At 46.9% G+C, this 14,363-nt stretch overlaps 1 protein-coding gene across 1 annotated transcript in view; it reads right to left on the reverse strand.

The window, feature by feature from the left end:
- The window catches only part of Myo10 (myosin X), a 202,439-nt gene that overhangs the window by 17,168 nt on the left and 170,908 nt on the right, over window positions 1-14,363 (reverse strand). Inside the window, exons 26-29 of the mRNA XM_032898696.1 lie at window positions 14,107-14,230; window positions 11,296-11,539; window positions 4,170-4,265; window positions 1,179-1,272 (exon numbers count right to left, since the gene is read on the reverse strand). Coding sequence (XP_032754587.1) covers window positions 1,179-1,272; window positions 4,170-4,265; window positions 11,296-11,539; window positions 14,107-14,230 — 558 coding nt within the window. The remainder of the gene's footprint in view (window positions 1-1,178; window positions 1,273-4,169; window positions 4,266-11,295; window positions 11,540-14,106; window positions 14,231-14,363) is intronic.

Raw genomic sequence — 14,363 nt, forward strand, 5'->3', positions numbered from 1 at the left:
CAGCATGACCTTACACGGATGACCTCACACGGCATCCCTGGACTACAACTCCATTGAAAACAAACCAAGGAAATGCCTTCTTTCTTCCCTTTTTTCTTTTTTTGATGAGAAGCAAAATAAGTTGTTTAAAAGAAGTCCCCCCCCACCCCCCTTTAATAGAGTTCTGGTGGATCCTAGCGCACTCCTTAAAATGTTATAAATTCAGAGGCTGGAGAGATGGCTCAGTGGTTAGGAGCACTTCCAGAGGTCCTGAGTTCAATTCCCAGTAATGAGAATTGATGACCTCCTCTGGTCAGCTACAGTGTGTACTCACATACATAAAATAAGTAAATCTTAAAAAAAAGATAAAACCCCAAAACCCATAAATTTATCAGGCAGTCCCCCTCTTACTCTTAAACCATTTTTACTGATGACTTGCCATCAATTTTTTAATATTGTAAGTTTACTGATTTATGCTATAATCCTTTATTAATTTAATTTAACAATTATTCTGTGAAGAGACATTTAATTTTAAAGTTTTCTGGGGGGTCAAGGAGGGAAAAATAGTAGTTAGTTATGAGAGTATACTACTCTTAGAAGGCCTGAGTTTAGTTCCCAGCACGCACACTAGGTGGCTGACAACCACCGGGAACCCCAGCTCCAGTGGGATCTGATGCCCTCTTGTGTTCTCTCAGGGTAAATGCAACGCACACTCACCAAACCTAAACACAATTTCAAAAACAAGGCTTTTAAAAAAAATAAATTGTGGGCTGGAGAGATGGCTCAGTGGTTAAGAGCACTGACTTCTCTTCCAGAGGTCCTGAGTTCAATACCCGTAACCACATCGTGGCTCACAACCATCTGTAATGAGATCTGGTGCCCTCTTCTGGTGTGTCTGAAGATAGCTACAGTGTATTCATAAATAAAAATAAATCTTAAAACAAAAAGGGGTACATAACTTCCTGTGTGTCCAGAACACACACACACACACACACACACACACACACACAAAACATTATTCACAATTCATGTGATTCTTCAAAATCTAAGTTTTCAGGTACAATCATAAAAACTATGATTATCTTTCTCTAAAAAGATTTTTAGGTAGAAGAATTCATGTGTAATTCAATTTTTCGATACAAGATTTTAAGCAGGATTTAAGATGTTGGACACCCAGCCTCCACCCGCCCCTCACTCACCACAGCATTCTGGGGGTTTGCCTGTTCATCGTGCATCTCTCTGATCTCCTGGTCTGTGGACGAGTGGACCTGACTCAGCACGCTGAACCACTGGCTGTGGAGAGAGAGAGCGACAGTCACGGGTGGCCAAGCTCAGAGTGGCAAAACGATGCTCTGCGTGCTTCCTGCCCACGTGACACCGCCTCTGAGCCACTTTGTCTCCAATGCGCCTGCTTCTTACCAGCAAGCTGAGGTACATGCTATGGTAAGCAGAGTTAAAAATAAAAACAGCCCAAGGATGTACTGTCACAGTAAGCACCCACCCCGGCCGGTTCTCAGACATCACATCGCTGAGTACTATATCCATGTCCCAGAAGACAAGGAAAGAAAGTCAACAATGGAGGAGCAACTCCCTCAGACCCAGTGTTGATGTCTGTCTTTCTACTTGGGGCACACTGGGGTTTTTGTGGTTGGCCAGGGCCCACACACACAAAACCACAAGGGAGGCACAAATCAAAACAGGTGTCTAAATCAAAAGCAGAAAATTATTGTGATCAAAATTCTTCCATTTTCATTTCAATTCCAGAGCATTGTAATCAGAAAGATGGAGAAACGCAAAGCAGAACAAAAGTCCCATAAGAAGCAGAACCTGAAACAGAGAGAAAATGAACTAGAACATACATATTTACATGCATGCATGTACGCGTACACACATACACAACACACACTCACACAGTGTTAATTACGAAAACACACGAGGGACCAGAGAAGCCAAGGTACCCCTTTCCTATCTGGGCTTTTCTTACATCTTTATGAGTGAACTCATCTAAGAAATAAAGACTCACTAGGCAAGGGAATAATTAAGGGAAAAGCCAACATCCTCACATAAAGCTTTACTTGCAGCAAAAACTAAAGCTCCTTCCTAAGATTCCTGATGGAGCAAATGCTGAAAGTACTCAATACTGTGGATTGTTGGAGAAAACGAGGCAGGAGACATCCTCATGTGCCTTTAGTCATCCTTGTTGGTAAACCAGAAGGCACCTTGTAGTCATGGCCCCATAACATCAAACAAATGTCCCCTAAATCAAACACTGCAATACAGCACAGTTCAAGATGCATGCTGTATGGATCACACACACACACACACACACACACACACACACACACACACACACACACACACACACACAAATACACACATACACAAAGAACAAAATTGTCTGGGTTTTCATTTCTATTGATACTCTTACATTTCTTATGAATCATGTCTAATTTTAAATCTATAAAGGGATTTTTTTTTTTTAAAGAACGTGTTCCTCTGGTCAGGGGAAAATGGTTTTGGGTAAAAACCTTCACAATGTTAAATTTAGCAGGTTCATTACGACACAAAGCAGACAGAGCAACTGCCAGATGCCTGCCCTGTGATTCAGCTGAGAATCTGTGGGCAGTCTCTGGACCACAGCAAGCCACGTGTGGGCTCTAGGAGTCCCAGACAGAACGTTGGGGCTGTAATTTCAGGTCTGCTTGTTTTTCTAGTTTGTGCTATAATTTATGAGTCCAGCCAAGGCTTCAGTCTGTTCCCATGGGAAGAATTACTTTCTGGTGTTTTGACCTTTCCTGTTGCTTCTGTGGTGTCACAGCAACTTAAAAGCACTGCAATGGCAGGCAATGAGTGAGGAGTCAACAGGAATCTCTGATGGGGGCTGGAGAGATGGCTCAGCGGTTAAGAGCACTGGCTGCTCTTCCAGAGGACCTGGGTTCAATTCCCAGTACCCACATGGCAGTTCACAGCTGTCTGTAACTCCAGTTCTAAGGGACCTGATAGCCTTGCCCAGACACATGCAAGAAATGCATGCGCATAAAATAAAATAATAAAATAAAAAAGTATAAGAAATCTCTGGGGGTTGGGGATTTAGCTCAGTGGTAGAGCACTTGCCTAGCAAGCGCAAGGCCCTGGGTTTGGTCCTCAGCTCTGGAAAAAAACAAAAAAACAAACAAACAAAAAACAAAAAAAGAAATCTCTGATGACTTCTGGGCAGGACGCTGACCAGCAGAAGCCGCTCACTGTCATCCTCATAGATTACCACCTAGAACTGCTCAGGGCAGGTAACAACTGCCTCGGGCAGAGCCCTGGGGTCCCATGACGGGCCAAGAATAGACAGGTTACTTCATGGTGTCCTAGACTCTACAAGGCCCTGTGATGTGTGTCACTGAAGAGCAAATGTCATTTTTCCAGAGCTTTGTCTCTTCCCGAGGCTCAAAGCTCCAACGTAAGTAAGCTCAAGGTCTGAAGACGCCAGCTTGCACCAGCTGGCAAGCCACTCCACGTTCATCTCCCCTCAGCCTGAGACTCGAGCCTCTTCGGATAGAAACGCAGGAGGAGCGTGTGTCCATACAACAGCGCTGAGTCCGTATACTACTCCTGTGTGTGCCTTTCTCTGTCACTCGGTCCACACAGTATAAATGACAGCTACCCCACAGGACTGACTGGGAACCAAATGAGTTAATTCTACCTGCGATGTGGCTAATGTTAGTTAATAGCTAAGGTTAGACCACCGAGTCCTCCAAGGTAGAGACTTTCCATCCTCCGTGTGCCACGGCACTGTCATTTGTTAAGCAGAGGACGGCTAAGGCAAATACAAATTCTTTACTTCCAAAGCTCAGAAAGATCCACAGGGAAGGAGGGAGGGAGGGCAGGCTCTCAGTGATGCGTGTACCAGATGCTAGTGGCAGTGGAAGGCACTATCTTATCCAGTGCTCTCTGAGGCTGGAAAACCGTGACACTGCTGTGTTTGAACACATCTGCTGAGGCAAGGCTCCCTAAAGGACAAGACACAAACACCTCCTGTGCCTCTAAAACCGTCCCGGATAGAAAACCCAACCGAAAACCTAAAACCCCTCAAAGGCAACATAATAAACGGTGTCTGCGAGGGGCTCACGCCTGGGCTCGGACCTGGGCTCGGGAGCCGGGGGTGGGTTGTGGTGAGAGGGCAGCCCATCCCCAGACCTCACCTGGCATCTTCGGGGGATTCCGCAATGAGATGGAAGGTCCTGTCGGCCATAATGATGTCGATCCCGTTCTCTTTGTTTGTGTTGTCGATGATCTCCCTGCAAGACGCAAAGGCAGAATGGAAGTCAGGAATGCAAAACTCTTACGGATAACTGAGAGAGGTAACCTTACCAAGTGGGAAGTATTCCTTTAGAGATCATATACCACCCCGCCCCAAGCTACGGAGAGATTTCTTTTGAGGTTTCTAGGAGGTACCCGAGACTGGAGACAGTAGTAAATGTCACATCGCATACACTATGGGATTCCCCATACAGTGTAGAGTGTCCCTGGCTCAGAACACCTGAGACCCAGGGTTTTATGCTTCAGAACAGGACCTGAGTCTAAATATGGGATGCATTTATTTTTCATACACTCATAGCCGGAAAGGCATTTGTTTTATGTGAAGCAGAAGGTATACTGTGGGGCTATACTCCAGCTTCCTGAATGCAGTTTTATACACTGATTTCTACACGCCTGGATTTTGACTGCAACTGGTCATATGAGGGCGGAGTGGAATTTTCCACTTGAGGCATCATAGCAGCATTTGAAGTCTGGAGAGTTCTAGATTTTGGATTTCCAGGTTGGGACATACAACCCGTCCAAGCATCGGAACTGTAAAGCTTACTTTGCAAATCAGATACAGCAAGGACAATCAATAACAGAATAATTGTAATACCCCGAAACAAAGGTAGGCCATTTCTCTATTTTTTTTCCCTCTAAATATGAATTTTTCTAACTGGTAGTTTTTGACCACATGTGACTGAAATCATAAACATGCAAGAAATGAAGGGTGGCTCTCCAGAGGATTAAAAGCACATTATTGTCAGCCTTTATTAGCGACCTCCAGGGGGCGCCAGACTTCCCTGTGCTCCCAATAGTGTTTCTGGGGTGGGAGGAGTGTGCCAGGGTGTTTCCTGATGACTCCTTGCAGTCATCTTTTAGCTCAGTGGACACCCAATGTCTGACTCTGCTCAAAGCCCAGAAAAGCTGTCCTCTGCCCTCTACCCTCTGCCCTGTGCACAATAGGAGGAAACCCAGGAGGCAGCCTGGTCCCGTGTGAGCTTGTTCCCTGGTTTGTCTCAGCAGCTGTGGTTTGTGGATGCCACTCCCTAGCTCCTACGTTGGCTATGTGATCAGAGTAGGTACTTACAGGAAGGACCCCGAAGAAGGGATTAGCTATGACACTCTACTATTGTGACACTTTACTATCGTAAAGCTCTTGGGGCTGGAAATTATTTTGTTTTTCTTTTCCTTTCGTTTCTCTACTCCAGCCACTCCACCCCTCCTTCCTACAGTGCTGGGATTGAATCCGGGCCCTGTGCATGCTAGACAAGCAAAGCGCTCCACCACTGAGCTATCGCTTCTGCATTTTTTTATAGAGATAGGTAGGGTCTCTTTTGACAGCCAGGCTGGCCTCAAGTTGGCAAGTCTCCTGCCTCCACCTTCACAGTGAGGATTCAAAACATGTGCTCCCTGGGTCGTTCCTTACTCTCTTCTGCTTCATGCTTGCCTTTCAGCCATGGATGACGAAGATGTGTTTCCTTCATCTTGGACTTCTTGGCATTTAGACCACGGGCAACGTAAACTTGGTTCATTAGAAATTACCCGGTTGTGGGTGTTTGTTAAGCTGACCAAACCAAGAAAGAAGCTTCCCATGACAGGACGAGGGGGTCCCTGGCATCCCCTCTGCATCGCTGCCTCCACTACAGGCTCCAGAGCAAGGGCAGACTTTGCTGTCATCCTGATCTCACTTAGACACTCCCTAATTAACATCCGAGACGCAGTGATTGGGCAGGTTAATTAAATTAGGGTAAATCACAAGAAGATATCCAGGATCAGACCAGAGCTGGCAATGCACTCCACGTTAGAGCAATCTTGAGGATCTGCTCGTTCACTTTGATATTGGGAGCCGTGAATTTATTCACAGCAAAAGCATTTCTTTATGTCAATACAACTGAAATTCTAACAGGCTAGAAACAGTAGATATGGTGTGACCATATTGCCGGACTCACAGAAACAAAACTAAATGTACTCCGGGCCAGAGGCATGGCTCAGCCAGCAGTTAAGAGCTCTCCCGCTCTTCCAGGAGCAGAGTTCGATTTCCAGTGCCATGTCAGGTAGCTCACAGCTACCTGAGACCTGAGACCCTCTTCTGGCCTTTGTGAGTACCCCCATACATGTGCACAGCCCCTTCCAGCACAAACACACGGAAATAAAAGCCAAAGCTTTAAGCAAACAACCTGAACACCATGACCAAAGCATGCCGGGGAGGGAAGAGTTATTTGTTACACGTCCCGATCACAGTCCACCACTGGGAGACGCATCCAGGGCAGGGACTGGGGCAGAGGCCATGGAGGAATGGTAGTTACTGCTTTCTCAAATGACATGGTTAGCTTGCTTTCTTCTGCTTTCCAGAACCGCCTGCCTAAGACTAGCACTCTGCACAGTGGTCTAGGCTTTCTTAAATCAATCATAAATCATGAAAATGTCCCCACAGAACGGCCTGCCGGCCAGTCTAATTGACACCTGGTCTCAGGTGAGGTTTCCTGTTCCCAGATGATCCCGGGCTTGTGTCAAGTTGCTAAAACCCACCCAGCACAGATCCGAGGAAGCAGAAGAATGGTCCCCAGGAATACTGGCTTTCTCCCTCTCAAGAACTCAGACCTTTCGTGTATGTAAGTGAGGCTTCGGAGTCTATGACCAGTCTCACAGGTCTGAACCTCAAAATCCCAGGAATGCTCAGAAACATAGGCAGGGTCCTAGGGAGCGGAATAAGCTTCTCTGAAGTGAAGACGGTGGGGACGTTGACAGGGCTTCAGGGTGGCTGGGCTTTAGTTCAAATGCTGACTAAGAAGTAATAAAGCCAAGGCCTTCTGTTGAGAGATCTTCAATCTAAAGAGAGCAGAGAGCACCCTGTCAAGTTAGAAAACAAGCTTTCAGAGATGGCTGGGGGTACAGGAAACAGATCAAGGATTACGTGGCCTGTCGAATTCTGCCGTCCAGATGTGGGGCTACTGTGGGGACGCAGCAGGGCTGCAGTGGCTGGGAATCACTAACCCCCTGTTAAACACAAATGTGCACAAAGATACTTGGAAAAACAAAAAACAATGAAGCAGTCAGTGCTCGGTGATGCAAAGGAACCACGGATTTCCTGGAAACCGGAGGATGAACGGAAGGGCAAGCACTCGGCTTGACTGTACTATACAGAGAGAGCACCTCGGGGTACCCATTAGCGGCAAACACTAGGGAATGCTTTCTTTATAGAAATGGTTTAGGTAACAGAAGACTCTAACAACATCAGACTCAAAGTACTCAGAAGAATTATTCCTGAACTGAACACATGCAAGTTTTATCAAAATTCCCCTAATATAAATGTTCATTAACATTCACATTGTACTAGTTATTTCGAGGAATCTCCAGGTACTTCATCATATAGGGGGAGAAGCAGGTTGTATACAAACACCATGCCTTTTTATATAGAGCCTAGGTATCTATACATATAGATCCGGGCACTCCTGGGGTGGGGACACAGATGAGGGAAAGAAGACACGCTGGAAACAGTACCTACAGTTGAAGTCTTGCAACCCCCTAATGAACTCATATGTTGCCTTAACAACCGACCATTCAAGTAGAAACACTGTAAGGGGGGAAAAAGGACTTCACTTGATCGCCCTCGAGGAACAAGGGCGAATTCACTGCAACACTGGGATGGGGAGAACAGGCTCCGTCAAGCAACAGCGTGTAACCAGTGAAGCCTGGAAGCTGGGTCCTGGGTGAAAGAGTCTTTGATTCTAGCTGCACATGAAAGACAGGACAGAGGATGAGGGGAATCTATAAGCCAGAAGACATTGTGACCTTAAAACAACCAGACATGTTCAACCCATGGCAGGGCCTCATACAGCGTAGGATGGCCGGGAATGTGGCCCAGATGTACTGAAAAGAGTATGTGGTTTTGCTTTTTTTGTTTTTGTCTTACTGTGCAGCTGTTGAGTGTGCACTTTGCTGACAGTGTTGCGCTGCAGTGTCCAAAGGTTGGGCACAGATCTTACTGGGTTCTGATTAAAAGAAAGAATCGACACAAGCCAGAAAAACCGACAGACCAGTCTTCACTGCACGCATGAGGCAACTGTGGGAAGCTTGGACCAGGGCAGGAATCTACTACGTTAGGAGGGATAATCTCAATCTGATGGGAATGTTCCAGAGTCCCTAAGAGCACGCTAACATATTTACAAGAAACGACACCAGCGGCTTGCTTCGGCAAAATGCCCTTGGTCAGAGAACAGGTCAGTGGTTGCCCCTGCATGAGTGGAGGAGAGTCACTGAAACAAGGTGAGGACATTAGTTTTGTTTGTCAAGCTGACACAGGCTGGAGTCATCACAGAGAAAGGAGTCTCAGTCGAGAACATGCCTCCATGAGATCCAGCTCTGAGGCGTTTTCTCATTAGTGACCAATGCAGAGGGTACAGGGCATGGCAGGAGGTGCCATCACTTAGCTGGTGGTTCTGGGTTCTAGAAAAAGGCAGGCCGGGCAAGCTTGAGAGCAGCACCCCTCTACTGCCTTTGCATTGATTGGCTCCTGGCTCCAGATTCCTGCCCCGACTGAGTTCCTGTCCTGACCTCCTCCGCAGATGGACTATGATCTGAAAGTGGAAGCCAAATAACCCTTTCTCCCCCAATTTGCCTTTTGGTCACGGCGTTCTGTTGCAACAACAGAAACTGTGCAAGTAGCTAAGAAGGGACATAATGGTGCAGTTCCGCACAGTTTTTATGTGACCGGGCATCCTCTCCCATACGCTGCCGTAGCGCGGGGTACACCAGTACTACTCGCTGCTGTCCCACGCTGTGTCAGCAATAACCAGGGACAAACCTGTATCTGCGTATTGGGACAGATACCCACCCTGAATAATTTTACTGAATCTGCAGATGTGGAAACCACGGCCATGGAGGGCCACCTGCGTGCTGCTTTTGTCTGATGAACACCCCACCCACCCATCCCTGTCCCACTGTGGCCTCCTTTCTCTTTCTTAAGCTCCTTTATTCTCTCAGAGGCCTAGCATTTGTGTGAGATGTGTCCTCATCTATGGGATGAATAAAGGGGAGCACCATGGCACACAGAGCTGACAGCACTACAGACCCAAGCTGCCCCAAATCCTAATCCTGTTCCTAGACAGCCTGGACAGGCCCCAAAGTTTGCTGTCCGTTCTTTATTATTGGTCCTAAAATCAAACGCCTTGCCTCGTTTTCCTTTCCACAATCCCATGAGTAATTTCCCTAAGTTGCTGGTGCTAGCCCATAGAGAACAAGCCTCCATCGTTAAGGCCAGCTGGTGTCTTCTGGGGTCAATCTCATCTCTCAAAACTCATTCTGACGCTTTCCAAATATTTGTGGTTTCCCGTTCTCAGCAGTATGGGTATAGGTTATTCTTAATCAGATTTTTATGCTCAGTACCTAGTTACCGGGGAAAATCAGCTGTGCTCCCCCTGCCTCACACCCCAGCGAATTTCTAAAAACATTAAATTTTAACAAAAACAGTAGTCCCTTGATAGTCCAGAGCCTTGCTTCTAAAAGGGAGTGTTGGCAGGAGAGGTTGTGTGGAACTCAAACCCCAGCTCTGTCCTTCCAGTGTGGGGGAATTGCAGGTGAGGGGTTAGTGTGCACATCACAGCTAAGAGCTAGAGATTCATCTCAAAACACACCTGTCAATCCGCTCCCCATTCAGCTGTCCGATGGCTGCCAGACTGAGGAGGAACAAGAAGGGGCCAGCCACCTCACACGAGGGCTCTCAACCAGTTACCCAGTCATGTCCGTCTTCACTTTTCCAGTTTATTGAGATAGCGCTCTCTATCTATCGATCTATCTATGTATCTATCTATGTATCTATGTATCTATCTATGTATCTATCTATGTATCTATCTATCTATCTATCTGTCAGTTTGTCCCCACGTTCTCTCTGTGGACACAGCATTACGTTTGCAGTGGGTGTACTATGTCCAAGGGCCTATCTTCCACGTGAGAACCAACATCTGCATGCAATCGCAACCACATATGGATAAATGCATAAATAAGGAAGTAAATAAAATTAATTATTCCAAGATTGAGTCTTGTTTTCCAGTTCTTTCATAATTCAACCCAGTAAGGTGAATTGTCAAGACTGTCTGAGTACCTCTACCAGTCTACTGCTGCAAAGAACTCACGGGCTAGTGAGAGAGTTGAGTCTGTAAAGTAATTGCTATGTAAGCTCATGGACCTAGGTTCAAGCCTCGGAACCCAGGCATTGGGGTCTCACCTGTACATACTATCTACACATACCCCTCTCCCTGCAAGGCATCTAGCAACCTCCTGGTAACTCAGGACACCCCTGTCTGCCTTGAACCACACGTGCACCTACTCTAAACACTGGAATAAATTTCTTTTTCCTTTAACTACCATCAAATATGGACAGTCTCTAGCCAATCATTCTCCAGTTACAGCCAGGGAGAAGGGATTTAAAAGAGCCCATTGGGCCTGAAATAATTTTGAGTCTATGTTCCCTGTAAGTAAATACTTAAGACTTACCTACTTCCCCCCTTATGCCTATATATACTTGAGCATGCATATGAATAAAATCCAATGCATTATGGGAAGGGACATATACAGTAAAGGTTACATAACTAAAACCTGTCCATTGAAATAGAGAACTGCCTGTATTACACCCCTAAGTACAGCCTATTACTCCTTTAAGTCCAATAAAACTCCCTCATGTGACCTGCTCTAACCCTGGCAGGGAATTTCTGTGTCTTACTTGTCTGTACTATCGATTTTCCTATTTAATAGCGTCTCCTTTCCCTTGCTAGTTGGTAAGGGAAAATAAAAACCAGCTGAGTGTGTGGGCATGTATTAGCAATCCCAACTCTGGGGAGCCGCAAGTAGGAGGGTCCCTAGGGCGTGCTGGCCAGGCAGCCTAACCTATTTGGCAAGCCTCAAGCCCCAGTGACAGACTATCTCTAAAAGCGGCTTCTGAGGAATGGCGCCCTACACTGGTGTCTAGCTTCCACATCTACATCTGTGCACCCATCAGCGTAAACAAGAAGCCAAGCTGCAGGAACATACTTGGCCGAGCGGACTTCCACGGTGCCCTTGAGCTTCTCCTCGCTGTCGTTTTCAAAGTACATCAGCTTGGACTGGCGGAGGACAAACCAGCGCTTCTTCCAGTTCCGCCGGGACAGTGTGGAGGAGCCCCCGCCTTTCTTGTGCAGCCAGCCTTGCTTGAGGGCTTCCTGCTTGGAACGGAACCACAGGAAGGTCTCGTCCTTCAGGACGCACCAGCGGCGCTTCCAGGAGTTCATCAAGCCGCCTGTTTCCCCCAAGAAAAGAGCAGAGAAAGGGTTACAAAGTCAACCAAACCAAGTGACACAATCCATAGGCCATTCGTTTTGAGCTTAGCCCCAGCTGATGTGCACTCATAGACCCTTCCCGAGTGGAACAGGGGCTTCTGCTTGGTGTGCAGAAGATGATCCAAGAATGTTGTTCCACCCATATTCAAAATGGCTCCTCCTCAGTTAGCTGAGAAATCCCCTTAAGCAGTCCCCATGGCAGCAGCCAGTGACTGACAACCTACCCAGGAATAATGTCTGGGAGCATGAGGAAGCCCCGTCCCACAGTGTCCTCTGAGTGCCCCAGAGGAGTGGACTGACTATGTGTCAAAGGTCATTCGAGGCTCTAGCACTGGTGATGAAGTCTCACTTCCAGGGCAGCAGGAAAGACTGTGTTCTGGGCAAACACATCTTTTCATAGGAAGGAGGGCATCACCGACTGAACATGGATTATGGATAAAAGGCAAGAGGCTGAGAGTCTAACAAACAAGTGGGAGTATGGAGTGATGTGGTCAGACTGCAAACCTGAGACAACGGAATCCGAGCTAGCCCAGCCGCCTTCCGTCCTCCCTGCCTGTCTTGTGGCACTGAGGACCAAATCCAGGACCTCTGCAGTCTAAGCCAGCTAGCACATTCCACCAACCCCACCCCACTCCATTTCTTAACCTTTGCTTAGAGATAGGCTCTCATCGAGATGCCTAAGCTGCCCTCACTCTTGCTCTCCTCCTTCAGCCTTCTGAATAGCTGGGACAATAGGCAGTTGCCACCATACTTGGCAGAAAATGTCTTTTAACTGAAGACATAGGATGGCGTCTCCTTGGTAACAAGACTCCCCATAGATGTAGGAGAAGCATCGTACTGCCTTCACTCAGACATCTTTTTAAAACAGTCCATGGAAGAAGATGGCTCACTGTAAAACTGCTCACAACATCACTCTCCTTTGACCAAGCAGTAACAAGAGTAAGGAATACCTAAACATGGAGACTTAATCCCAAATGACTGTGCATTCCTTTTACAGATCAGAAGACAAATCCAACAGACCTCTTCCTGGCGTGACTAGACAGCAGAGACAGTCCCTCCCCTCATTAAAATACCCAGATGCTCGCCCTCCTTAGACATTCCAATGTTCTCCACTCAGCTGGCTGAGACCTTGTGTGCTGAAGCCAAGACAGGGCTGTTTCCCTGCAGCAAGTCTGCCAAGGATTCTCACAATGAGACATTAGCATCGTTTTGATTTGTAACTTTAATCTTCTCCACAGGAAAACTGAAGCACAAGGTTGTTCTGTTGTCCTATTAACTTTAAATGATAAATCTTCATGAAATGTGTGGAAAACAGCTGCTGCAGTGACCCCCTCTGTGGCTTGTGGGAACTGCTGTTCAGTTTAAAACATCAATGTGTAAGATTTGAGGGTGACCACTTGGTGTTGGATAACCAACAGGGAGTCTCTTCCCTGGAGAAAACTTTTTCTGCTCTCGGCATTCGATAGTTTCCTGCAGTTCTTTGTCTAGGATTGGGCCCCCATGAGACTTCCTCCCCACTCTATGTCTATTGCTTGATCGGGTCTTCTGTAGGCGACCATGTTCTTGAGACACCCCTGGCTTTTCAGATGTATCGCCAAGAGCCTTGGTTAAGAATTCCCCAACATTTGCACTTCTAAGCACTGACTGGGAGCAGGCAGGCAGGTAGACAGACAGACACACATACTCACAGAGAGACAAAGACACACACATGTGTGGACGGGCAAAGTTAAGAGAAGGACTGAAGTAACAAAATACATGCTGTGGAGTAATGAGGAGGAGGAAAGGCTGGCAGATGCAAGGATGGCATCTACTGAAGAGGGTTTCTGCCTCCATGCTCGACTCTGCAGCAAGTCCTGGTTATGATTAGTTTCTCACTATGCTGGACCGACATAGGCTCCAGCACCAAAACATCGAAGCACAAGCATGAGCCCGTAATAAAAACAATTCCAAAATGGCAGGTGCCTCGAGGTTTCTAATGCTCAATATTTAAGCATGGCATTTTTGATGTTGACTAGCAACTAGAATAGATGTCGAAAAGTCTCATCACAAAGTAGGTGTGGCAAGTAATCTCGCAGGCTGTGTCTCTCAGGGCTCAGCACATCCTTCCAGGTCTTTGTGTGTGTGTGTGTGTGTGTGTGTGTGTGTGTGTGTGTGTGTGTGTGTGTGTGTGTGTGTGTGTTTGTGTAAAATGAAGGTCGGGGTTATCATTAGAGAGGGTCCCAGTGACTTCCTGCAGTTACTGAATTCACATTTGCTTGCATGTATGTATATGTGAGTGAGAAAGAGATGCCAGGTGAAGAGTGTGACTAAAAATGGATGCCTCACGTTTGCAAACTCTTCAACCTACCTATCTCCTATCCCCTGCCAGGGGAGTCAAGACTACATTCTCATGGGAGTAATAGGCACATTGCATCAACGTGACCCAATGTTCTTCATTCACCTAAATGGCATATCACTGAGGTGAGGGGTGTGAATGACTTTCCATAGCTTTACCCCTACCCGGGCTATGGAGAGCTGAAGGCTGTACCTTTCATGTACAGGAAACTGTGGAAATAGGGCAGTGTGACGCAGCTATACACAGAGTCTCGCCGGTAGGAGAGTTCATCATCCGTATCAAACCTCGAGTCAAAGTCCTCTTCACTATCTTCAAACTGGACAAGGAGACAGGAGAGGCAGTGGTAAGCAGAGGATGGGAAATGGGCAATGAAAACACCCGTCATGGGCTAACCATCTACAGCTCCACATAACTGAGAAGGAGCGCTCCTGACTCAGAACGGTACAGCT

Source organism: Rattus rattus, chromosome 3 (genome assembly GCF_011064425.1).
Source record: "Rattus rattus isolate New Zealand chromosome 3, Rrattus_CSIRO_v1, whole genome shotgun sequence".
Taxonomy (NCBI): domain Eukaryota; kingdom Metazoa; phylum Chordata; class Mammalia; order Rodentia; family Muridae; genus Rattus; species Rattus rattus.